The sequence below is a fragment of the Elaeis guineensis genome, chromosome 10 (genome assembly GCF_000442705.2).
Source record: "Elaeis guineensis isolate ETL-2024a chromosome 10, EG11, whole genome shotgun sequence".
NCBI lineage: Eukaryota > Viridiplantae > Streptophyta > Magnoliopsida > Arecales > Arecaceae > Elaeis > Elaeis guineensis.
In genome coordinates this window covers 28,201,706-28,228,799 of record NC_026002.2, presented here as the reverse complement: position 1 = coordinate 28,228,799, position 27,094 = coordinate 28,201,706, and the positions used below count along the sequence as shown (strand labels likewise).

General features: G+C 35.0%; 1 protein-coding gene across 5 annotated transcripts; it reads right to left on the bottom strand.

Moving 5' to 3' along the window:
• Nucleotides 1-1,733: 1,733 nt before the first annotated feature.
• Nucleotides 1,734-26,943, bottom strand: LOC105052527 (magnesium/proton exchanger 1). 5 transcript variants are annotated; one of them, XM_029266909.2, is made up of 10 exons: nucleotides 26,718-26,942; nucleotides 21,432-21,517; nucleotides 20,553-21,006; nucleotides 17,947-18,122; nucleotides 7,545-7,663; nucleotides 7,251-7,411; nucleotides 5,721-5,854; nucleotides 3,578-3,794; nucleotides 3,346-3,475; nucleotides 1,734-2,236 (listed from the first exon to the last, which is right to left on the bottom strand). In XM_029266909.2, exons 3-10 carry the CDS (start codon nucleotides 20,908-20,910, stop codon nucleotides 1,939-1,941), a joined length of 1,593 nt encoding a protein of 530 aa, XP_029122742.1. In that variant the 5' UTR covers nucleotides 20,911-21,006; nucleotides 21,432-21,517; nucleotides 26,718-26,942; the 3' UTR covers nucleotides 1,734-1,938. The 5 variants fall into 5 exon arrangements, with proteins under 5 accessions (XP_029122742.1, XP_019708732.1, XP_073100304.1 ...); XM_019853173.3 differs by having other exon boundaries at nucleotides 21,455-21,517; XM_073244203.1 differs by lacking the exon at nucleotides 26,718-26,942 and adding an exon at nucleotides 21,694-21,711 and having other exon boundaries at nucleotides 21,455-21,517.
• Between the last annotated feature and the right edge of the window lie 151 nt (nucleotides 26,944-27,094).

Genomic DNA, 27,094 nt, shown 5'->3' with positions numbered 1-27,094 from the left:
CAATGAATGCCTTCAGTAACCATGGCAACTAGATCTCTTTCTTCAATCATGTTGGCTTTGGAACTAGAGGCTTTCTTTGAATGGTTTTCTTGAGAAGTCTACAATCCTTGATATAATGCCCTTTTTGGTGACAACGATAACACAGCCTTTGGTGCTTCTTGTTTTGTTTACTATCCACTGAGGACATAACCTTTCTCTTACCCTTGGAAACTATCTTATTTTTACCAACATAGTTTCACTTTAGAACCTTGAGAGAAGTATACGGCATCATGCTTTCTTGTTTCTTCTTCTATGCTAATATGTTGCAACAATCTCTCAGCGGCGAAATCTTCTCCCATGTGTAAGATTTTCTTTCTATAGTCATTCCACGTGGTGGGTAACTTTGAAATAATAGCCCCCACTTGAAAAGACTCAGGGATATTAACATGTAGGTCACGAAGCCTACTCACCAATACTTATAACTCATGGACTTGATCCATGATTGGGATGTTGTTAACCATACTAAACTCAAAATATTTTAACATAATAAATTTATCACTTGTGACTGAGTTGACATATGGAGATCGTAGAGCCTATCGGACAAAGTGATGAGAATATGATCACGGCATGCAAAAGTATCTTCTTCACGTTTCTTCTTTAACTGTGCGGCTCTTTCTTTTTCTTCATCTGTAGCATCTTCCGCAGCATCTGAAATTGGTGTTGTATTTGGATTAAGAATATAAGCAATGTTGAGCATCGATAATAGGAACATTTTGTCGTTCCATTTATTGAAATTTGTCCCATGGAAGCAATCCAGCTTGACAAACTCTTAATTCATAACTTTGAATGCAGCACTTTGATCTTGAGCCATCTGAAATACTCTCTAAAATTGTTAAGGATGATAGTCGATGACAAACAAGACCGTTATTGATGTTAAGCTCCAAAGCACGAACTAATCGCTTTCTTTAGAGAGAGTTCGTCCCCACACGTAGTTGCTATTGGGTTGTAGGCAAACCTCCCCTGGGATACAATGAAGCTTTTGTGAGAATCTTGAATAGCAAGATCAAGAAACTCCCTAATATCTCTTTGAATGAAAGCAAAAGTTTGGGGAAATAAAGAACAGACCAAGAACACAAAAGTTGTTTGAGAGAGGCATTTAATAGAAATTCTTAATTGTATCTAAATGCTTTGTGGGAGGATTTATTTATAATTATCTAACGGCCATCTTTCAAAGAATACATCCCAAGCGTCAAGACTCTTGGTGGAGAGACATATTTCTTGCTTTGAAAACCGTCAAATAATCAGCCAATGCGACTCTTGAATTCCGCTGCAGCGCCACAAAGGTTTCGTGGCCGCAGAAAGAATTACCATGTCGCAACTCGCAAGAAAGAATTGATGAAACCAAATTACTAGTTCTTGTGCTCATAAACTTTTTATATGCACATAACAAGGGCCACCAAGCATTTTCCATTACCGGGCAAATTGGGATTGGTGTAACCAAATTAGTAAATCTTGTCCTGATAACAGGCTCCACCAAGCATTTTCCATTGATTTGTTCCCAGGTTTAGTTTATTGGGAACAATAGCAGTAGGCTTCAAAGTATCAACTCACCTGCACTTATTAGGCTCCTGAAGGGGCAAAAATCCAGACTGCCTTTGCAATTACTTCCAAATAAAAATTCACCATCCATACCTAGCTACTTGTAAGAATCGAGTGGATGAAACTTTTGGTACAGATAAATTACACTAGACAAATTATTGATGGAGAAATGCCAACCCATAAGATTGGTAATGATCAACTAATCTAACCATATACAAACATCTGTTCTGTGTTGCTATAAGGAAGACAGCATACCATCAAATTTGGCCATCCTTCCCTACTTTTTCTAAAGCAACTCCAATAATGAAAAATGGATAGTGATGTAATGAGACAACACCCCATAACATCCTATGAATGAGTTTAAATTATACCAGAAACCCTAAGTGAGGAGAGAACAACAAATATAATCCATAGAAACATGAAATACACAGATGTCACCCAAGCCCACAGCTTGGGCCCACCAAGTTCTGCACCTAAGATCAGACGACGGAGCACTAGAACTGCAATGCAACCAGCTGAAGTTACAAAGAATACTAACAGGGAGAAACTGAGGCCTCCTGCATTTGGAATGTATAGTGGTTCCTGGTAGACAAAGAAGTTGTAAGTTGTGCCGATCAGCCACGGGATGCCAATGCCTATGTAAATATTCACCGAATTGCTGGAAAAAAGAAAAAGGAAAAAAAGGGAACCATGAGATCTCTGTAATGCCCAATGTCCTTTCCATCAAACTATAATCAGTAACAACATTATAACATTCAGTGGCTCAGTAAGTAAGTTGGTATAGTTAGACTGAGCCTTCTGCAATGTAGTCTTACTAAGTGGTTGACATACTGGCAGATAGCACATGTTCATTATCTCAATTGTAACATTAAAAAAAAACGTTCATAGGCTATAGGGTGAACAAAGTAAATAAATCCATGCAGGGAGAAGCTCAGATATTCTTTTACGGCCAGTAAACAGATAACCGTGCAAGTTTGCACCTGATGGACAAAATGCAGGTGGGATCTGCATGAAAACAATGGGCACATTTCATTCAATATGCATGGGATCAATTGGTATTACAAGGTAAACATCAGGTGCTGATCTAAAGTCAGCTATCCGCTGGTCTCAACAATACATACGTGCTGCTCTCTACTTGAGAAGCAAGGATGCAGCAATACAGAATAATGCAGTAGAGGCAACATGCCCTTATATTCTTCAACATCAAGAAAAGATGCAAGAAATATGATAACAAAAGAAACCAGGTTTTAATTCCAAATGACAACAAAGATCCTAATGCATCATTCATTTCCATCAAGGACAAAACCGCAAAACAGAAAGTGGTCATGTTCCTCATCAGTAATTCAGTCCAGGCTCATTAGTGATCACCTTTTACTGACCCTTGGATTTGAATCTGAACCAACATCTTTAGACATGTGGCCACCTTTGGCCCATGCTTCACCCATCCACCCGAGTGCTTACAAGCATAACATGCCCAAGGGCACTTGATCATCATGAAAGTGGGAAAATCTATACAGTGAACATATATAACACAAACTAATCTGCGATTAAATGCACTAGTATGAGGGTTTTGCAATTATAGAGACTGCTTTGTTGGAACTGTGTTGGTTCTACGCATTGAATACATTCACCCGGAAACCGTCTTCTCAACAATTGTATAATATTCATGTTGGTGGCAATAATAATTTAGAGAAGTCTAGTTTATATTCAGTTTTCAGGCAACAAATGCAGGCTGCAAACTTCAATTCAAGACCATTAGAGAAGAACCTGCAAGTGATGTTAGCGATGGCAGAATCTGCAGTTACTTGACGCTCAGCAGCAATCTTGCTTGCAACTAAATCTGGCCATGAGGTTCCACTGGCTAGTGCTGTAAACGCTATGACATAAGGATTAATTCCTGTAAGAGAATATCAACAAAAATGATAAAACGGAAATAATCAGTTACACTCTCTCATAAAAATGAATAGGAAATTTAATTTCAGGAAGAAAAGATGGAAACCTGTGACACAGCTTATCTGATCTGTAAGCTGGGTAACAACATAAGCTATCCCGCTAATGAAAATTAGAGAGCAAATAAATGAAATCCATCCGTGAGCAATTTGATATGGAGGCGCAAAAGCAAACAGCAATCTCCATGGTGCAAGGCTTAATTGCCAAAATATTCTTGCCATTCTTAAGCAAACATTATCTATTTTCTTTGATTCAGTGCTCTCCAACTGTTAAGATGAAACAAAATTTGGAAAAAAATTATGTTAAAAATATCACCCTACTATAACAAAAATGAATTGATATAAGTTCATTTTCTAGAAGATGATCCACATTCCATAGACTCCAAAATAATAAAATTATATTTCTACCATGCATTCCATACTTAATCATGTTGGTTAACTATTGTTACAAAGTTACACATAATAAAATTTCACAGCAATGGACCTAGTTATGAATCAATTTATGTTTGGGCAATTGCTCAAGCCAAAGGCCTATTTTCCTTTCAGACATTTGCCCCGCTAAAAATTTGTAATAAATGGAAGTTATGAAATCGAGGTTACAATCTCAGTCTCACCACAACTTTTGAAGAGGTAGCACAATGATCAGAGATGGTGGTTAGGAATTGGAAGTAGACATAGGTTTAATTTTTCTTTATTTAGAATACCATAGAAATGCATAGAGCAGAACATAATTTTTGAAATGTGAGTAATTTGACAAGACTGTCTAATATCATGAATGAAGGGATTAATTTTATCTTATAGCCAAAGTACTAATTTGTTTCATAATCATTCTGGTCAGACCACAACCTTATGGCTATTAACAAGTTTCATCCCAACTATTTTGGACCATATGAAGTTACTTTGATACCTGTCTCTTAAAATGGCTAAACATTGTAGCAAACAAATCCCATTTGAATCCTTCTTTCAGAACTTTCATCCAAGTTTTATTATGTATTCCCTCCTCTTTCCCCAAACCTTAAATGTCACAAAGACATCAACTTCTAATCTAACAGATACAGACTCAAGAGTTCCTCTGCCTGACAACTCTTGATTTTTCACCGTCCATCTTCAGGTGCCAATATGATTAAAAGGCAAATGATATTTTTGTTCATGTGCAGAATGCCAAATCTGAGTTTTTCATTTGTTTAAATATGAAATGGCGTGTATAGTCCACAAGGTGCAAGAGCTTTCAGGGGGTTGGGTTCTTCGTCTTAAGCTTCTAAGCGAGATAAGCTTCACTCATTTAAAGCAAATGATTTCTCATGTATGGATTGATAGGTGCCACTTCTGGAATGAATTCAGAAACTAACACTACCACAGTCAAAAAAAAAGTTGCAATGTGAAAAATCAGGTATGAAACAACTGTTTCTTCCAATTAAAAATCCATATTAAAGATTTATTTGGCCTGTTAAATAGGAGACTGTTTTTCTTGTTGGGGATAAAGAGAGCTTTCAAGGATGAGGAATATAATGAGATGGTTCATTTAGTGGACATATTCAGGCATCCAGGTTCCGACTAAGAGAAGAAACATAAGAGAAAATAGAGCTCCAGAGAGGGCTTTTCAGCTTGGTCATCAAACTTGCTCACCTCAAATGGCACAATTATCAGCTTAAAAGTCAATTTCTTCTTTGAAAAGTGAGCTTCAAGGAAGGTTCAAGCTTTCTCTTGCAAAGATTACATCCTCATATATGAATATGATTGTGTGAAATGGGAAAAGACATGGACCCTTAATTGCTCCCTTGGAGAAAAATCAGGTCTATGTTTTCCACAAAAGAAAGTTTGTTTATTCAAATAGCCTTTGTAAGTTGAGGAAAATCTAAAGAAGATCGCTAATATTGCTGGCTATATTCAGCATTACTTTCTCCATACTGATGTTCATTGATCATAAAGTGCTGGTAACTCAAAGTTCCTAAATATTCTGACCTTCATTGATTATAGAGCACGCACCATAATAAAAGTGATATTTCATGTTACAGCATAAAAATGACTAGATTTAGGTGGAAGCAAGATGGTCTTGTTACTAAATGTATGAGCGAATCAGCCTACAGATAAAGAGATGGAGAGAAATGAATGTAGATATTCACATTAGTTCTTCAACTAGAATGGATCATTATTTCAAAAGAAAGAAAATTCTAAATATAATAAGAAACTTACTATTAATGAATCAAAAAATTGTCGTCCCCAAACTAAAAGCACATCCTGATCTTCTTCAACAATTTTCTTCTTGATTAATGCTTGTGTAGAGGATTCTGCCACATCATTTTGTGGCACATTTTGGTAGACTGGACCTGTAAAACTTTTCCTTGTGAGATCAAACAAAATTGAAACTATTAGCTTTCTGTCCCTTTCCTTTCATTACCTCATTGAAAAAGGGTTGGGCGCAGAACCAACTGTTCTTTTCAAAAAATAAAACTATAGGTTACTGCAATAAAAGAAGAGAGCCATGTAATAGAAATACTAGCCAAATCTTGAGTTGTACTTATGAAAACCAATCAAAGACAATTTTGAAAATAATAACTGATCTTTTAACTAAAATTTTTAGTGACAAATTAAACATTCTTATGACTTGATATAATAAAAGAATAGTCGTCCAGATTAAAAATATAGAGGATTAGAAGTTTGATGTGAAAATGTGCCTTCCCCTGCCATATACCTTAGCAAAATATACTTGAACTTTGCAATTTCACATAGGTTTGATGAAAGAAATAGACATCAAAACATCATATAACAGAATTTTAAGGACAAGAATGTGAAACAGAAAGCGATTATCTGTCTCCAATGAATCAAAGTTGGATTATGCAAGGCATAAAGAGAAGGTATACATAATGGCGTCAATTGACAAGTGGTCAATGTTGAAGATCTCAGCATACTAGAGACTTGTTAGGATTTTCTAAACATAGACATAAAGCTTTCATAAGTCTCTAATCTCCTCGTGCAGCAACCAATACTGCAGCAAATGGTACAACATCGTTCTCTTATAAGGTAATCTGTTTCACAAGGAATGCATGAGGACTATCAAGTGGTAATTTTCTTAGTTATGAAAACTCGTCTTCCTCATCTACTTCCATCAGCCCTTAAGGTAATCATAATTTTCATCATTATCATTATTTTCATCTCCTAGAACATTGTGGGTTGTCAATTTAAGAATATCTGGTCAAATGCTTCAAGGGTCAACCCATGTCTTGCCAGTTCCTAGGACTGAGATGATGGTATCAAGATTTTAACCAGATTCTGTTGTGATATACGGGGACCATCATCGAGCTTTCCAGCATAATTGGGATATCTAGTGATTCTTTTCAGTTTTCTTTATGAAAAGCAATTAATTGATGAGAATATCTAATTCCTTCGGTCGTGACAGACCAACAATACCTTAACATATCCATCAATGAAACTTCATGTTCTAACTTTGTTTGGTTCATGCAGAATTAAAGGGGAAGTTTAATGTAGCCCATTTTGAAAATCAAACACCACCTACAACTTCGATTTGAACAAACCAACTTTTTCTATCAAGTAACTACACCAAGAGCTACTTCTAATTCCTAGAACTTCCAGTTGATCACATCAAACAGGCAGGCATTGTCTATTTTATTATGGTTTCTTAAAAAAGGCATTTCATGTTTACTGCCAAAAAGAAAATTCCACAAATATAAATAAATGCCGACAGGACTCCAGAAAATTTTATACCTGTGTCCTTATAAGAATGGATAGACGATATATCAATAATGCTGCTGTCATTCTCTTCACTACCTTGTAGTATCTCACAGCAACCATTACATTCATTATCGCCATGATCAAACAAATTGTCATTTTCTGGAACCCAGTCTTCAGGCCTCTCACTTCTTTCCCTGATTACAACTAAAGGGTTAAAATCTAATCCTATTAACAAAGCTACCAGTGCATCAATGATCTTAATCATTTTAGCTCTCGACATAACATAATTGGGATGTATAGAACAAGAAATTAGAACTTGAAACACACAGTGGAATAGATACAAATGGCCAGTGCTTGTCTTGAGCATAAGCATGAATCAGCAGCAATCCAAACTGTAAAACTGTCAATAAAGCCTCCCAGAGGGTGATTACTTTCGGTGTCCACACCTACAATTTAGTAAAACATACTCTATTCATATCTCAATGCAGGAAAAAAAAAATCATGGTTGGATAAACTGCAATAGGTAAGACCAAGCTCAAAAATTACATGAGAATTAAAGATAAAATGGAGTGGAAATTTATAAATCTCAATCTTCCAGGTAATACCATGACTTAGAACAAGAACACACACACCCACATATACACACACACATGGAGTGTAATATCCAGTCCAAATAGACCAGCCCATCGTAAATTGGCCCACCAACCCCACGAAAAAAAAAGGGGGGAAGTCTGGAACGAAGACTCTCAACAGGAGTCTTCTTCTTCCTCGTGCTCGATTAGGATAGGGTCTCCTAGGGCCAATGAGGACCCTAGGAAGAGCCCTATAAAACCCCTCTTCCCTCCTCCATTGCTGGCCACGACAAGCACCGATTTTCTCTTCTTCTTCTCCTTGGATTCTTTCATTGAAGCCGCGGACACTCTCACCGTGTTCGCCTCAAATCCTCACCGGAGACCTCACCGACGGTGGAGGTAAGCCCCCGGCCCTCCTTCCTCTCTTCCTTCCCCTCCTTTTCACGACGTCGTGCGCCTCCGCCTACCGTCGGATTTGTCGAAAAATCCACAAAAAGCAAGAACCCTATTTTTCTCCTGTTTGATCGAACTTTGTTCTCCCTTTTTCGGTTACCGACACCGTCGTTTGCAGCACCTCACCCCTAGGTCTGGACCCCCACCTTCCTGCCTGCCTTCCTCAAAGGTCATGGCCGTTGGTGATCGGCCAATGATCGGAAAAAAATTCAAAAAAAGGGGCAGTTCCCTGTTTTTCGAAATTTTATGATTTTTTTTTGTTGGCCAGCCGCCTGCCGCCAGCCGTCCCTTTCTCCGCCGCCGTCGGCCAATTGTCTGCCACTCGCTGTTGGTCATCCGACCGTGAATCACCAAAATCTCTAGGCCTTCCTCCTTTGATCGGCCAAGAAAGGAAAAAGAGAAAGAAAAAGAAAAGAAAAGAAAAGAAAAAGAAAGAAGAAGAAGAGAGAGAAAAGCTCTCTCTCTCTTAAAGTCCCTCTAGGATTCTCTCTCTTTTCTTCTCTCTAAAATTTCTCTCTCTTACTTTTTTTCTCTAAGAAAGACCTATAGATCTTGTATCGGGCCATCTTTTCCTCTTTTAGGGACCCATATTGACCTCAGTGAGATGACCCCTAATCGATTTAGTATCTGGATGGTATATCGAACTGGTCATCCAGTCAATCACTTTCTTTTATTATCTAATTTTATTGAATATATGGAATAAAAATTTGATCATAATTTAATATATTAAATAGGATTATCCGATTTATTTAAGAAAGACTAAAGATCTAGGACGATCGAGGTAAGTGGATCTTATGCTCCTTATATATTTTTAATAACAATATTTTCTATACAAAAAATTATTATGGATGAAATCATATTTTTTATAAAATAAAGATCGGCATATGTGATATGAAAAAACATGTTTTATAATGAGCATTGATTCCATGAATGTTTTATGAAAATAGCATGGTTATGAAGTATGAATTTTATGATTTTTTCTCCTATGTATATGTACATTTTAAAAAAAAGATATAAAGATTTCAAAAGCTCTCAGATAGCTATGAACGAATCCTTATGGGAAGGTCGACATCCGGACTAGCATCCACACGAAGCATAACCCCGCCAACGGGTATAAAGTTGGCACACGAAATAAGAACCTTGTCGATTAGGAAATATGGCCCCGTCACGGGTATAATAGTGACCTCAGCACAAATATTTGTGAGCAATATTTTCAAACATGATACGAATACATGACAAGAATGATTTATGGTTCATGTTTATGAAATATTCATGATTTATACAAGTATGATTTGGTTTATAACTTATTTTATTATATGCTCTATGAAATATTTATTTTTGTAATATCTGTTACTTTCTAAATATTACATTATCATGAAAAAAATTATGCTTGATCCGATAAGGAAGCACCGATTCTACTTACTGAGCTAGTATAGCTCACATATTTTTATTTTTCCTTTTTTTTATAGAGAAAAAAGGTTAGGATCGATGAAGGATTTAAGCTTGAGAATCTGCGTAGCAAGTTTGAAAAATTTATAGTGAAAGTTTAGTTTATTTTATGATCATAAATTTGTAGTTATTTATTTATGAATTTTGAGACTTGGGTTTTATATTTTCTTTTGGATTTAGTTGCTCTGAACCAATATTGATTTATTTATTTGATGAATAATGAAATTGAATTTTTTATTATAACTTATTTTTGATGGATTTTAGCTGATTATGATTGATTGGCTTCGTATTATCGTGGGCCCTATCCCTTGGTAGCACGGCCATGTTATGTTTCAGATTTGGGACGTGATATTTTATGGTATTAGAGCTTAGGTTATGATTACTTGGGACTGTGGTATAAATGACTAGGGCTAAGTAATATCAGAGCTTAGGTTATGATCAATAGGGACTATGACTTAAGTGGGATTTAAGTATAAAGGTTATGATCACAAGAAACATGATAGAAGTAGTAGAAAGAATTCAAAGTCTGAATTTCGGATTAATAGGCATTATAATGAAATTTTTGCATAAAGTGGTATACGATGTGTATTAAAGAATTGGATGAATTATGTCTTAGATTTCAATAAATAAGGCTTGACTTAAGTATGAGAGATGTTGACTCTGGAATAAAATAGGATATATTGATATGTTGTATTGAGTATACTTGTTTAATTGTTATTTAGATGATTCTAAAGTTCTAAACTTGATATAGGTGAAGATCATGATAGCTTTTCAAATTTTGATGTTAGTTATTTAATCATTATAATTTTGGATTTATTAGAATAAATTTGTTTAAGATATGGCTTAAGAAAGAATTACATCATACAAGAAACAAATATTTTTCGAGCATTGGACCTATAAGAGGATCATATATAAAATTTGTAGGTAAATGAAATATATATAATATATATATTTGGTTTATTGATGGATTGGATGACATGCACATATTAGTGGAATTTTTAATAATTTGTATTACCACCTTTTATATTAGATTACTTGATCTTTCTTAAGTCTATTGAAGATAGTGGTGTGCATTGATTATTTCAAGATAAAGTTTAGATTTTGAAGCTGATCTAAAGTATCTTGCTATTATCAAATTTTTGAAAGACTTATATGAGTTTTAATAAATAAGCGACAAGATTTCATATCGATTTATTTATTGATGTAAGAGTCATGATGAAAGAAGCTGTCCATAAGAGATAACCAAATTGATTCTACTCACAATGATATTGACTTGAGACCTTCTAATTTGTTGGAGGTTTGAATTAATTATTTTATAAAGAAAGGTTAGTTTGGAATTATCCCAATTATCAGAAAATCTAGAGTTAACTTACTCCAAATTAATTATAGATACATTGAATTCTAGATGAGCGTTGAAAGCTTATGCAATAATTTCAAATATAGAAAGTGGATCAAGATTTAATTTTAATGTGGCATGCTCGAATAATAGTAAAGATAAAAAAACTTAAAACTTTATTCTAGTTCTGTCTATAAAAAAAAATTTAGAAGGTTGGATCTTTTGCTAGGATTCATCCGATAGTCTTGGAGAATTCGATGCGTTCATATCAGAGTACACAATAGAATTGTGATGGTTAAGAATACTAATTTTAATGCAATAAGTGATATGAATGGAGATTTGACTTTCATAAAAGAGACTACAATTGACAAATGAAAGTATAAGATTGTTGATCCTTAAGATCATTTAGATGTGGCAATACTATCTTCGGTGTTTGACTCTTTTGTTATAGTAATATTTGAAAGAATTTTGAGCATCTTAAGTTTAAGGTTAGTGGATTGATATTTCTTGATTCAGCTCGGATGCAGAATGTTTTGGATATAGATATCTTTTTCTTAGCTTTGACATTATTACTCTATTTTTTTGAATGGATTCGAAGATTGTTTTTATGATAAGGGTTTAATTGTTACATCAAATATGAAATTAAAAAGATAAAGAAGATTGTAGATTATGATGAGCATCTAATGCTCTAGACTTTTCAATATTTGTGAAGACTAGATAGGGTCGATTATGATTTTCATGTGAAATTAATCAAGAGCAAATAATTTTGTGGGCAAAGAATTATGGTATTTTGAGCCACGATTAAGAGGTCAAAGAAATTCATTATCGTGCAGATAGAAATAATCTAGTTTTGAAATATCATATAGTTATTTATTTTGAGGATTTGTGAAACAAGCACTTTGAGATGTAGATAATTTGGAAGCTTACGGACAGCATGAGGATTATGTATTTTCAATGTTCGAAACCTCAAGTATATCAAGTTTCGAAGACAAAATTTTTTTTAAGGAGGATAGAATGTAATATCCGATCCAAATAAACCAGTCCATCGTAAATTGGCCCACCAAGCCCACATGAAAAAAAAAAGGAGGGGGAGTCTGGAATGAATGAGTCTTCTTCTTCTCTGTGCCCGATTAGGATAGGATCTCTTAGGGCCAACGAGGATCCTAGGAAGAGCCCTATAAAACCCCTCTTCCCTCCTCCATGACCGACCATGACGAGTATCGATTTTTCTTTCTTCTTCTCCTCGGATTCTTCCATTGAAGCCGCAAATGCTCTCACCATGTTCGCCTCAAATCCTTATCGGAGACCTCACCGGTGATGGAGATAAGCCCTGGTCCTCCTTCCTCTCTTCCTTCCCCTCCTTTCCACGGCATCGTGCATCCCTGTCGGCTGTTGGATTTGCCGAAAAATCCATAAAAAGCAAGAACCCTATTTTTTCCCTATTTGACCAAACTTTGTTCTCCTTTTTTCGGCCATCGGCACCGTCGTTTGCAGCACCTCACCCCTAGCTCTAGACCCCCACCTTCCTACCTATCTTCCCCGAAGGTCATGGCCATTGGTGATCGGCCAATGATCGAAAAAAAATTCAAAGAAAGGGGTGGTTTCCTGTTTTTTGAAATTTTATGATTTTCTTTTATTGGTCGGCCACCTGCCGCCGGCCATCCCTTACTCCGCCGTCGTCGGCCAATTGTCTGCCACCCGCTGTCGGTCATCCGACCGTGAACCACCAAACCTCCAGGCCTTCTGCCTTTAATCGGCCAAGAAAGGAAAAAGAGAAAGAAAAAGAAAAGAAAAGAAAAGAAAAAGAAAGAAGAAGAGAGAGAAAAGCTCTCTCTTTCTCTTAAAGTCCCTCTAGGGTTCTCTCTCTTTCGTTCTCTCTAAAATTTCTCTCTCCTACTTTCTCTCTCTAAGAAAGACCTATAGATCTTGTATCGAACCATCTTTTCCTCTTTTAAGGATCCATGCTGACCTCAGTGAGATGACCCCTAATCGATTTAGTATCTGGATGGTCTATCGAACTGGTCATCCAGTCAACCACTTTCTTTTATTATTTAATTTTATTGAATATATGAAATAAAAAATTGATCATGATTTAATATTTTAAATAGGATTATCTGATTCATTTAAGGAAGACTAAAGATCTAGGACGATCGAGATAAGTGGATCTTACACTCCTTATATATTTTTAATAACCATATTTTTATGCAAAAAATTATTGTTGATAAAATCATATTTTTTATAAAATAAGGATCAACATATGTGATATGAAAAAGTATGCTTTATTATGAGCATTGATTCTATGAATGTCTTATGAAAATAGCATGATTTTGAAGTATGAATTTTATGATTTTTCCACCATGTATATGTATGTTTTAAGAAAAAAATGTAAAAATTTCAAAAGCTCTTAGATAGCTATGAACGAATCCCTATGGGAAGGTCGACATCTGGAACTAGCATTCACATGAAATATGGCCCCGCCAACGGGTATAAAGTTGGCACACAAAACAAAAACCTTGTCGATTAAGAAATATGGCCCGATCACGGGTATAATAGTGACTTTAGCATGAATATCTGTGAGTAATATTTTCAAACATGATACGAAGATATGACAAGAATGATTTATGATTCATGTTTATGAAATATTCATGATTTATGCAAGCATGATTTGGTTTATAACTTGTTTTATTATATGCTCTATGAAATATTTATTTTTGTAATATTTATTTCTTTCTAAATATTGCATTATCATAAAATAAATTTATGCTTGATCCGATAAGAAAGTGTCAATTTTACTTACTGAGCTAGTGTAGCTCACATCTTTTTATTTTTTTTTTCTTTTACAGAGGAAAAAAGTTAGGACCGATGAAGGATTTAAGCTTGAGAATCTGTGTAGCAAGTTTGAAAATTTTGTAGCAGAAGTTTAGTTTACTTTATGATCATGGACTTGTAGTTATTTATTTATGAATTTTTGAGACTTGGGTTTGGTATTATCTTTTGGATTTAGTCGCTTCGAACCAATATTGGTTTATTTACTTGATGAATAATGAAATTAAATCTTTTATTATAACTTATTTTTGATGGATTTTAACTGATTATGATTGATTAGCTCTGTGTTATCGTAGGCCCCATCCCTCGATAGCATGGCCGTGTTATGTTCCGAATTTGGGGCGTGACATGGAGTATATATATTTCTCAATTCTAGGCTAATTCTACAATGTTTTATGTCTATACAGAACAACAATGTTGCATGGACATAGAACACGAGTCAGATTTAGATGCATTTTCAGGTGTCTAACATGATATACAAGGATATTTATAAGAAATGAACTCATATGATTTTGCAGTATTTGTCTTATGTAATATTATATTCCCTTGCAAATCACATTAAGTACAGAGGGCTATTAGCACTTTGGTGGCAACCTCCAAATGAGTTAAATTTGAAAACCCATAATACTTCATTTGCTTCGCTTCCTAAACCCCAACCAAGCACCCTTTTACTGAATGCAGGCCTTAATCCATGTGGCTCCTACATTTAGTGACAGTGTCTGGATATCCTTCTCATGGTGAGCAATAGTGCTAACTAGAACAATGACTACTCTATCCTGCCCCCCCCCCCTTCATTCTTTTTCTCCTTTCTTGCTCGTGCTTCCTTGACACACTTCCACTTCCCTTCTCCCACTATCCCCACCCTCCTTCGGATGCCTATCATTTCCTTTCAGACTGGCAGCCCTTGTTTCAAAAGTTGCAGCCGGGGAAGTTGGCAGCAGCAAGGTCAAAGATGATGGACATTGCTACATCAGTCACATCCATACTAGCTCAATTGTCCATTTGTCTACCCTTGGTTCCTTGCTCTGACCCTTTGCCTCTCTCTCTCTTAGCTTGACATGTTTGACACATGCTGATGCATTGACATGCCTTTCTAAAGCTGAACTAGCAAGTCCAGGTAAAATGGAAAGCCTAAAACACAAAGTAGAAGAATGTTATATGTGCTAGGAAAACCAGCACATTAGCTAAAATCTCATTAACCTATGAAAATCAACATGGTAGCACCTTTCAAAGAGCTACAAACGAAGATACAAAAAATCATAGAATCTCCTGTGGTCAAAAAATATGGGAAAAAATATAAAAAAGGTGGCCCATTACATCCCCCTCATTTTTTTCAAAACTATAGGACAAGTGTCAGCTAATGCAATGTTGGAATTATGTCCCTGGTTTTACCACATTTCTAAAATGTGGGGATTTAATGTGATAAAAAAGCCTAAAAATTTTATGTACCACATATAAAAAGAGATCAAACCAGTGACCCATTAGTTAGCTAAGAACCACCCAACCAGCATGACAATAATATACTTTGTCAAATTAAGGTTTATTAAAGTTATTAAAAGGTTATTCATGTTACCAAATATACTCATTTGAAATATGATGTGGTATTTCATATTTTAATAACTATTTATTTGCATAAAGAATCAATATTTTCTCTTTGATTAAAAAAAAAAAGAATAAGTTCATTTTATCCTTTGTGATATTTTCAAAATAATTTTGTTTAAAGTCTTTATAAATATCAATACCATCAACATATTCCTATATTCGTATATAATTTTTTCTTAAAAGTTCTTTAATTTTTTCTTAAAGATAAGAGTGGTATTTAAAATACAGATTTTTAACTATATGATATATTATTTAAATAATTTGTAGTTTTTGATATATTTTTAATGCAAAATTTGGTTGGATCAATGATTGAGATCCTTATTTGGGATCAAAATATATAGCCTTAGTTGGCACTTTTATTTTGTGTTAGCTAATCGCATCTTGAAAGAATATTTCTGACTTATCGGTAAGAAAAATATAGATGAGCTACCATTGATACCTAGTAATTAATTATCGCTGAGAGACAAAACATTATTTCTTAGTATTTTTTTTTAAATGCTACTAAAATATTGTCCTGGATTCTATGATAAAGATGAGCAATAAACTAATACCCAGGAATTCATCATAAATGTGGTGCAAAGTGTTGTTTTCCGACATTTGTTAAAAAATGCCACTAAAATAATGTCATGGATTCTATGATAAAGACGAGCTACAAATTAATACTTGGTAGTTTACTATAAATGCAGCTAAAAGTGTCGCTTCTTGGTACTTTTAAAAAATGCAACTAACATAATGTCGGGAATTCTAATGAGTGCTCCATCCCCAAGCAAAGATTTGTCTTATATCTCCTCGAAGAAGTGGAACATTCTAGCCACAACCATTAAGCTACATGGCAGGGGGATACAAGCAAAGATACATAACTAGTACCATATATGAAAAGGTTGAAACTTGAAACAAAACTTACAAGCTTGAAATTTGCTTATTAGACATCAAGAATATTAGTAGTACCTGCAAGAGCGTTTTCAGTGTCCAAGATACTTCCTAGTGAGCCGCTTCCAATCCAAGAGGCATTCAATCTAATTTTCACTTGTATAGCCTGTTTAGATTCTCAAATCCTATTACCATTGTCTCATATGCATGAAACAATTACTAAATACATCAAAGTACATGTCTGTTTCAACCTCACCCCTTTGGCCTTTATATATAAAATACTATCTTTCATTGACAAATCAGTACATGCAATTCATTTCTAGATCATAATAATGCAGCAATAAGCTCATATATTTTTAAACTAATTAGTGATGACTTTGCTGCTAATATTCAGGAAATATCCCATGATAAAGTTATTTGCACTTTTGCAGGTGATGTAAGAAAAGCACAAGATTAAATGCTAAACTGAATTTACAGTTGAAAGTTTTAGGGAAAGGGGCTCAAAAATCAGCAGACAAAGACCAAGTATATGGTAATTTTAGTGAAAATAGAAAATAAAAAGGCCCCAATTAAGATGGATGGGTACCAAAGTGATTGGTTTCATTATTTTGGACCCATATAGAAAGTAATGGAGAGATTGATAAAGATATATGCAATGGAACTAAAACTGGTTGGATAAGGTGGAAAGGTGCTTCTTGGGGAATTATACGATCAAGGCATACCTTAGTGACTTCAAGGGAATTTTTATAGAACAGCAAGAAGGCTTACAATGTTGCATCACTCAAAATGTTGGGTAGTAAAGAGGATCCAAGCAAGCAAGCTAAGTGCAGCAGAATAAGAATTTTATGATGATGTGTAGGAAGATATAGAGTGAGAAATAAATATATCAGAGAAATCAGAGAAGCTGTAGCAGTTGCACAATTAAGGATGATGTGATGAAAAATTGATTGAGATAGTATGGGCACGTATGGTGAAGATTGGAAGGGGCTCCAAGCCTCCAATGAGGGAAAGAACTAAGGTAACATGAATGGATGTGCTGAGAAAAAATAAGGAAAAGCTTGAAATGACATCATGGATGGCACTAAATAGAAATATTTGGCAAATTAAGATACATAAAGCTAACCCCAAAATAACTAGCACAAAAATGGTGGCAAAGGGTTATCATTAAAGTAGGTTTACATAATATGAAGATCTAGAAAATAAGGTTAAGAGAACATCTAGAACTTTACTACAATTTCTTGATCCCAAATTATCTTAAAAGGTTTAAAAATTCATCCAAAAGGTTGCAAAGGCTAGGGATGGAGTTTCAAAAAATTCATGGATTAGGTCTCTATAAATTCTTATAATTAAGAATAAAAATAGTGTGAGGTTGTTCGTAAAGACGATTGTAAGGTAATGTTGATCATTTTGATTCTTGAAAGCATGATTTCAATGTTAAATATATCAATAACTATTTAATATGCATAAGATAGTTAAACAAATAAATGCTAATAAAAATCCCAAAGAAATTGTATACAACCACCGCATGCTAATAAAAAGATTAAAGAAATTGTACAAAAATACTATACACCAGTCAAAATAAACTAGAATGAGGCATCATCATTTGATGCACAAGAATTACCTCTAAGATTATGTAAAGCCAAAAATATGCCCAGAATGACCAAAAGAGCTCAACTAGCCAAACACCTATATCAGATATCTTTTTCAAAGCACCAGCCTTAGGAACCACCACGCACACAGCATGGATAGGAAACAGGTCAAAGGCAGCAGAACCTACAAGTGTACCTGGTCCTAGACCTAAAGTTCAAATTACAAGGCATGAGAAGGTGACTCCAAAGACATGTAAAATATGAAAATGGGTCATTTCCTATCAAAAAGTAAAACATTGAAATGAATTCTCATCAGATAAAACATAATCCACACAATCTTTAAAGTATTTATGAATGGATCACATGAAAGATGCATCATCAGAACATTATACAGGTTTAAATGTTCTTTGTGATTGGTGGAGAAATAAGTAATAAGAGCAATTAAGGAATCTAAGGTATGCTAATTGCTAGTGATTCTTAGCAGAATAGCTATATCCTTATTGAAATCACCAAGTATATATTAATAAAACCATGATTGATCTTGCGTTATCAATCAATGCCACTGTACTAGTACCAGATAGGCCATTAAAAGTAATGACAATCTACCAAGTTACAACAGAAAGTCTGGACATAAAACAGATCATTACATTAGACACCTGATATAGCATTGTTAATTTCCAAAAAATGAAGAAAAGAAAACAAAAAGAAAAAGAACATGATATAAGCAGATACAACTCTCACTAATCACTATCTTAGGCCAACCATTAACCACTAGATGCAGGTGTGTGGCTCAGAAAAATTTCAATGAGTCTTAGAGCACATGATTAGCCAGAGACTGATCAACCCATATGACATGGCCACACCATTTTAGGTAGAGGTAGAAATGGATTGGACAATATCTGATCTTCTCTGCTCCTATTCAAGTTAATTTGGATTTAGATATTGAGTTTTAGCATCTAACTAATATCCTTATCTGTATTTGTATCAGTCAAAGAAAAGCAGATAAATATATTGATTGATATAGACATAAATAGTATCTAAATCCATTTCCAGCCTTATTTGTTCTCATGTAACTCCCATAAACTCTAAAGGGTAACAACTAATAAGCGACAGCATCAATATTTTTTAAACATTATTTCTGTATGGTGATATCTTTAACTTGGAGGGTTGCATTCTAGAAGCAGTATCAATCAGTTGTTTAACTTAAAATTTGTAGCTTAAAGAGTTGTTAGGTCCATTAAAAAAAGTCAGTGATTGAGTGGATCCAATTACTTATTATTAATTTTTGTGCAATTATTTGTTTATTTTAGAAAAAATAACAAAAGAAAGTTCAAAAGATTACTTACATTGGATTAATAAAATATAAAGCAGAATAATATTCTATTCACCAAGTTTATACTATTGATTTTATATCCATATGCTGTGAATTGTGATCATCTTGTTAGTATATGATTTATATCTATATCCATTAGAGCAAATACAGATAAGACTTTTATCATCTAACTTATATCCATATTCGCTTTCATATTTGCCAACTAAAATGAATAGAGACATGGATATGGTAACATCAATCTGGATCCAATCCATTTCTATCTCTAATTCAAAGTGATTCTCCAGCTGCTATCCTTAATTGTACATAGATGAGAATCTTATACGCTTTATTTCTATAACTGGTCAATATCAATGTCCTTTCTCACAAACTGTCATAACAATAATCATTTCTTGGAACCATGTATAACCAAAATAACTAATTTGTAATAATGTAGAGCTATCATCTAGAACAAAACTAAAAGAGAACTAATGATTATTGGGAAGTTGCAGTTGTACAAACTATACAAAGTATACAGTAGAACTCTAAATGTGGGGACAAGTCTCAGTGCCAGTGCTATTATCATATATCAAAGACAATGCTGATATTTTAGTGAGCATCACTCTGACAAGAAGATGTTTAAACGAAGTGAATAATCACTTAATTATTTATTTTCCTAGTCAAAGTCTTAATTTTCCTATAAATATTTTAACGCTAACAGAATCTTATGTTTTTACAGATAGAATACATATGCCCAAGCATATCTCTATCTGTATGTCTATGCCTATATATAGAGATATTATGAAGATAAATATGTGGATTGTAAGAGCTCTAGTAAGCCAGCCAGCATTACTAAGAGCACCCATGCAATACCAAGCATGTGACCGAAATGTTCTTTATTCCTTTTGTTCAGAAACATGAGATGTTATTTAACCTTTCAGGAAAGACAAAACCCAGCATTGGATGCATTTTGCTTCTGTACATTTGATATACTTGTTAAAAAAATCGATATCCGACGTTTTGTAGGAGCCATTTCATCCTGGTTTATGCATGTCTTTTTATGAAAATGGCATCACATCCCTTTGCATAATCCTAAAAGTTGATAGTATGTGGTTCCGTTGTTCAAGTCTCAATTAAAATCTTCTTGCTGTGCAGCCATATAGTGACTCAAGAGAATTAATTTGGAACACAAAATCACTGCTCATCAACCAAAAAAAAAAAAAAAAATCATTATTTATCATCTGATGTGCAGCAAAAAGAGTAAAAAAATGACAAGGCAATATGCTTATACTTCATGAACTATTTACACCATCAATTCTAAGATCATACCTCCAGCATCTAGCTGACCAAGGTTTCGGATGGCATCAATTGTGGCTAAAGAGATCTGTGGAAAGCTCGTTCCAAAGGCCAGTAGAGAAATGTCTGCTATAGTGTAGTTCCAAAACTTTTCATATTTAATTACTTCAGCATTTGTGCATGAATCAAGTTCCACAATGCACCGTGTTTGTTTAACAATATTCTCCATCGACCGGAAAAAGCGTGCAGTTATAGCAGACAACCCAATGAAGCAGTAGGCAAGTCCAAGAAGATACAAGAAAGCTCGCAATCCATTTGAAAGGTAAGTTTCCCCATAGAAAAGCAAATAGCTTTCACAGATTCCATCTGTTGATAGATTAGAATTTCCCATATTGCTCCCCGCGACGTACAGTCTTCAAAAATGTCTGTTCACAGCTTCAATCCACATGAGGTGGCAACAACTCTTTCTATTATAATATGTTGAGCCCTGTATAAATGAACAAAATATCATTTATATTTAGGCACTTGAACTAATTGGATCTGCTTCTAGGATCAGAAGGAATAACGCAAACCATTCAAAACATGACAGCTCGTTAGATATAAATACTCTAGCATGAAATAAATAGCATATAATGACACCATTATCATCCACACCAACATGTTCATAAGATTTAGCTGATCCATATGCTAAACAGTTTTGTTCTTTGAGAGTTCGACCCAAATTTTTTCTCAGATAATGAAGTTGGATAACCTTGTCAACCAACTCCAGATTACAGATTCCAAGGTATAGCTGGTTAGGATATTTAAGAGCATAGGTCTTGTCCAATTCATTAACCAGTCACAGTTCAACTGGTCAGTTCACTCTACTTCTGAAAACATCAATCTCAGCCAATTAAAAGGAATTGTGCATACAGTAAGTGAACAACACTCTTTACATGTCTTTCAAGCCTCTTTCTTCCCTTGGCTTCCTTCACAGATTATCAAAAGGCAGTGTTATCCTGTTCCCAAAAAAGACAAAAAAAAAAAAAAAAAAAAAAAAAAAAAAACAACGTTATTCAACTTGAAGAATCTACATTGGGCATGTATCAGTGAGAAACTTAATGAGAAATTCACTTGAGAATTATCCCAAAAGCCATCATTATCAATGCATAGAGAACGTTGGTGGTTGGTCTACCTCTAAGTAAACCACCACTCCACCTCTTTCTGATCCTATTAGACTCCAAACTAGAGAAGGGGAAGAAGCAGCGGCAAAAACATTTGATTGCCGAGGGGTTCTGGTCGAACCAGAACAATTTGGTACCAGCGCCACCGATGGGGGACGAAGCACGCATCCGTAGAGTAGAAGCCGATGTTGGATCTCTTACTACTGGACAGGACGAGATCATGAGGCGAATGTTGGACATGCTTGCGTCCATGAACGCAGGAATTGACCAACTGGTCAGTGATCTCCGCGAAGAAGCAATGGAGAGCTCCCACATCGGTCGCCATGTGTTTGATTCTGGGGAGATGGACTTTGAAATGGGAACAAGGACGAGTGACTCCCTCGTCCCCCGAAACTCAACCCTGATTGTTTATGGCATTCAAATTTTTTTTTGATTTCAATTTTGATCTCAGTCACAACGAGGGGGTGTTTGATCGGAGAAAATTAAGCCTTGAATGGAACGGATGACCCCAGTTTCAATTATTTGGTTGGATTCAAATTTTATTTTAATTTTAATTTTTAATTATGAACTAAATATTTCAGAGATATAACCGTTTTCAATTTTCATTCTAACATTTTTTGCTATTTGAATAGCAAACCAAATATCCTAAAACTCAATTCTGATATTTTTTTAATATTTAAATTTTATTGTAATTATGATTCTGATTTCAGTAATAAATCAATAACATGATTTGTGATCGAAATTAAAATTAAAATTAAAATTAATTAAAATAAAAATTATAACAATCATAATTTTTAATGTATTTGATTCATAATTAAAATCAAAATAGGAATAAAATTTAAATCTTAAGAAAAAATAATTATCAAAACTAAACCGTTAAGTCACTCATTCCTATTCTAGATTCCAGCTCCCCCCAGCGAATATATCTCAAATGTATCACATAATGTGACTATTTTAATTTTTATTTCAATTCATCTCAATTTTGATTCCAAACCTAATTTTGATGGTCATGCAAATGAGCTTGTGCATTTCGAGTGTTCAAGCTCCCTAAATTTTAGTACCGTGCGTTCCACAAGGGGTCACGCACATGGCCGTGACAACGTTGGTGGCTCGCGGCACCCACAACCACTTGAACGACAAGATTGCAGGCAAAGTTGGACTCTAAGCTCATATTGGGTGGGTTTTCTCTTTTTTTTTTTTGGGTAAGGTTATTGGGTGGGCATTTGAGGTGCTTATTGCTGATGGAGACGAGCTTCGTGGTGGAGGAAAATGGAGTGCAGCAACATATACAAGGTATTCTTATGACTATTACTTTCTATTTGTTACCATTGGATGGTGGTGATGCTGTCTTGGCTGCACAGCGGCTACACACACCTGGCCGATTATATGGGACTTCTCTAAGTTGGAAATGAGTTGGTGGGAGTTCCAGAATTTTTATTTTATTTTATTTTATTTTATTATAAAATTTTTTTTCCATTAAATTGATGTATTAAATTAAACTAAATATGAATAAATACATTCATGAGAATCTAAAAATAAAATAATTTAATCTGTTTTTTTGACAAAATTATGCATTAAATTAAGCTAAACATGAATAAATACATCCATAAGAACTTAAAAATAAAATATCTAAAAATTGAAATAAAAGATTAGTTGAAATGTCCATAAAGTTGATTTTGTATATTCTGCGATATAAGATGCCATCTAATCAATAGTACTATTAGCCTCATATAGCCATATGAAATAGTACTCAAGATCAAAGAACGCAATATCACCCAACAATCCTGTAATAAAAGATGCAAATATCTACCTATAGTAGATTGAGTAGCGAACCATTAGATTACCATCATAAAATCACCCTCTAAGCAAATATGTGAAACTTCCAAAGTATATAGAGCATAGCTTAATTCTTTTGAGGCCGCACGAAATTTTGCCCTAAGAACTATAGTATCATAGATGCTAACTAATATGGTGCAATAGAAACATCACTAGCACTTTTGACAATAAAACCTACTCCACCTAAAATACCTCGGTCTCTTACACTGTCATTAAAATTGATCTCTAGGAAATAAGGGGCTAATAATCCAAAGCTTGTTTTTACCCATTCACAAGTCATTGGAGAGATTCGAGTCAATCAACTTACAAAGAACAATAATACCAAATTTCTTTGGCAATTGAATTCTATATCCATGGGAGACCCATAATGACACAATGATGACGTGAAGTTGCAAAAGATTTTGGAGAAATATGCTAATGTCTTTGCTAAGCTCATAGATTTGTGTCTCACTGTATCATTACCCATTATCAAAAGACAAATAGAGAGACAAGTTGTATATAGGGGTGCAAACGAATCAAGCTGCTCACAAACTATTTGAGCTTGTTTCAAATCCAAGTTTGACTCAACTCGACTATTATCGAACACAAGTAATAAGATTCTCGATTTGAAAACTTGCAAGTCTATTTGAGTTTATATATATTTTTAATAATATTATATATATATATAGTAGGTTAAAGCTTGATTGTGAGCTTATACTTGAGCTTGAGTGATATTCGAGTTGAGTCGAGTAGATCTCAAGTTTTATCTATTTCTCATCGAGCTAAACTCGAACTGGGAATATTAAAATTCGATCTATCTCAAGCCAAATTGCGAATCCAAATATTTGAATTCGAGATGAGCTCGAGCTTCTAATTACTCGACTCGACTTGATTCGACTCGACTTGACTCAATTGTACCCCTAGTTGTACATCTCTTGCCTCCTGGAGTGATTCTATAAAGGCAAAGCCTATATTCCTCTCCAATATCGTTGGTGAAAGAGTATGGTTGGTGGAGAATTGCATCAATTTTCGAGCTCCTGGTCAAGATACTATGAAAGCTAACTCCCAATTCTAGTGAACGTTGAGTTGATGAGTTGCATGGTTCTTAATATTTCCCAAAGTTGGATCTTCAATTCAGCTAGCATCGGATCCAGGTTCGCACCTCAGGCATTCGAAAATCAACTCAAGGACACTATGAGTTTCGTGCGATATCACCATTCCCCTCAACATTCTAGTCCTTGATGAATGAGGTACTTTGGAAGTTTTTATGCAAGTTTATTTTGATATTTTTTGACAATATCTTCACATATAGCAAGTCATAGGATGAGCATTTATTGCGTTTGGAGATGGACTTTTTCTGTTTTGAGGCAGCATAAATTAATAAATTATTCTTTTTCAAAAAAGAGAAATGTATTTTTAGGCAAGCACAGATCAAATACTTGGGATAGGTTAATGGAAGTTGATCGAGAGAAAATAAAGGCCGTGCTGAAACGGCCCAAGCTCAAGTCACCAACATAATTGCTTTGGCAGATTACATCCCCTTCCATTGGGTATGATTTTATGAGCAGCACAAGGTTACCATGATACATGTTATAGTATTCGCATTCCTTGATTTTTCAGAGTTATTCATTGTCAAATGTGGTGCATAATGGATGCAATTTTGATGCAAGATTGGCAAGCCGTTACTTAGTTTAGCCAAGCATTGCACGGCAAAACTATTCTTCTCTCCAATTGTGAGAAAGAAATGTTGGCTTTTGATGTGGGCTATCCAAAAAAAAAAAAAAAAAAAGAGAGACCACATTTGTTAGGCTATAAATTCATTTAGAAAACGGACCAACAAGGCCTCAAGTACTGGTGGAAACTCGGGATTTATACAACATCTCATGTGGCTGCCCAAATTGAAGGGTATAATCTTATGCTTAGAGTGATGCACTATCCCAGTTGGTTGGTGGGAAGAAAATGTTTCTCATCCTCCGTCAAGGGCATATTTGATTGAAGAGAGTTGATCTTTGTAACGAGAATGATATTGTTTGGTTGGAAAGAGTTTTATTCATACTCCGATCCGATACGATACGAGGGAGGAATGAGATGCTCCAATCCCCTAAAATCCAATTAGCCTCTTACCTAGTATTTGAATTGTGATTTCAGTCATCATAAACCAAAGGCATCATGGAATATGACCTTTCCAATTCCTGCCGTGAATGGGGTGCATTTTAGAAGGATTGGACTGAGGATGCGGTAGGCCCATGGGAATTCAAGATTGGGGTGTAGTTCTTTGAGAATTTACCTGAAAGAAAATTCTCCTCTTATTAGACCATCGCATCAGTTCTGTTTTTATTACAAATGGATGAGGGCTTGCATCCAGGACCATGTGAATCTTGGCTACATGCCAATGCCAAAAGGTGGATAATTCCTCCTGCTGGCTTGCTTCGACAATTGCCAACTCCTAGCCAGGTTTGGTTCAACATCTCAATGGACTTTTATATCGATGGTTTGCCTATGTTGTCGACCAAAATCAACAACTATTTTATTGTCGATCGACTCTCTAAATATGCTCATTTAATTCCTATGACTCATCCTTACAATACACCTCAAACTTTCTTGCTTGTGCATTCAAGTTGCATGGTATGCCGGCTTCCACTAGCATCTTTCTAAAATAATTGTTCAAAATTTTTGGTTTATTTCTTCCTACCATGAAAAGGTAATTCTACTCTCATCTTTCAGGATTTCCTCCTCCATCGTCACGTCAACAGGACAACAATCACAGCGACATCGAATTACTATAAAATTTTATATCAAATTTACTGTCCATTTAAAAGTCAGAAACTCGAGTTCTTCATCAATAAAAGCTAGAACTCGGCAATTCCAACTTTCATCTAATTTCTTTTCCGAAATTATCATTTTATAAGCCCAAAAACGCATTGCTCGGTGCTTAGTTCTAATAACAAACGTCAAAAAAAAAAAAAAAAAAAAAAGAAAAAAAAAATAGAAAGACAAGAAAGGCCGCTACTGCTCTTATTGAAATCTTGGATCCATTTTAACCTCCATGTCCGGTGTTATAAGGGGGAAAAATCCAGAAAGGTGTACCAAGAAAGAAGCAAAATTCAAATCGATAGATTTGAAAAACAGAAAGAAAGGATAAGAAAAAACTGAAATCCTAGAAGTCAACAAACGTCGGCAGGCAATAGAAGATGCACAGAGAGAGAAGAGAGGACGATACCGCCGAACGGATCTCCGGGTGCGGACCTCGCCGTCTAGGTAGCTTCTCCGGCCGGAAGATGACAAATTTCCTCCGAATTCCGGCGAAAAGGGTGGGCGGAGCAGAGGGCCAGGGGTTCCCCGGAGGCGGCCGTAGGGACGTGCATGTGAGAAGTAGGGCGAGGCGTTTTGAATGAAAGAAGGCACAGGGGCCTCGAAATCCCACGAATTTTCTTTAAATTATATTGTTGGCATCTTCTTATTCCAAGTTTTGCGAGGCAAAAGGCCTACTTCCTGTCACCTCATCCACTTCCATATCCGGTAAATTATAAAATATTATTAGTTGAACCAGATTCATCATCAACCACTAATAAATTCATCCAAGCATGTATTTCTATT

Excerpts from the sequence above, each read along its gene's own strand:
- LOC105052527 (XM_029266909.2), bottom strand. The coding sequence starts at position 20,910 with ATGGGAAATTCTAATCTATCAACAGATGGAATCTGTGAAAGCTATTTG. Across the intron at positions 3,795-5,720 it reads AATTTTTTGATTCATTAATA|TTGGAGAGCACTGAATCAAA; the intron begins GTAAGTTTCTTA and ends TCATCTTAACAG. Across the intron at positions 2,237-3,345 it reads ATCGCTAACATCACTTGCAG|CAATTCGGTGAATATTTACA; the intron begins GTTCTTCTCTAA and ends TCTTTTTTCCAG.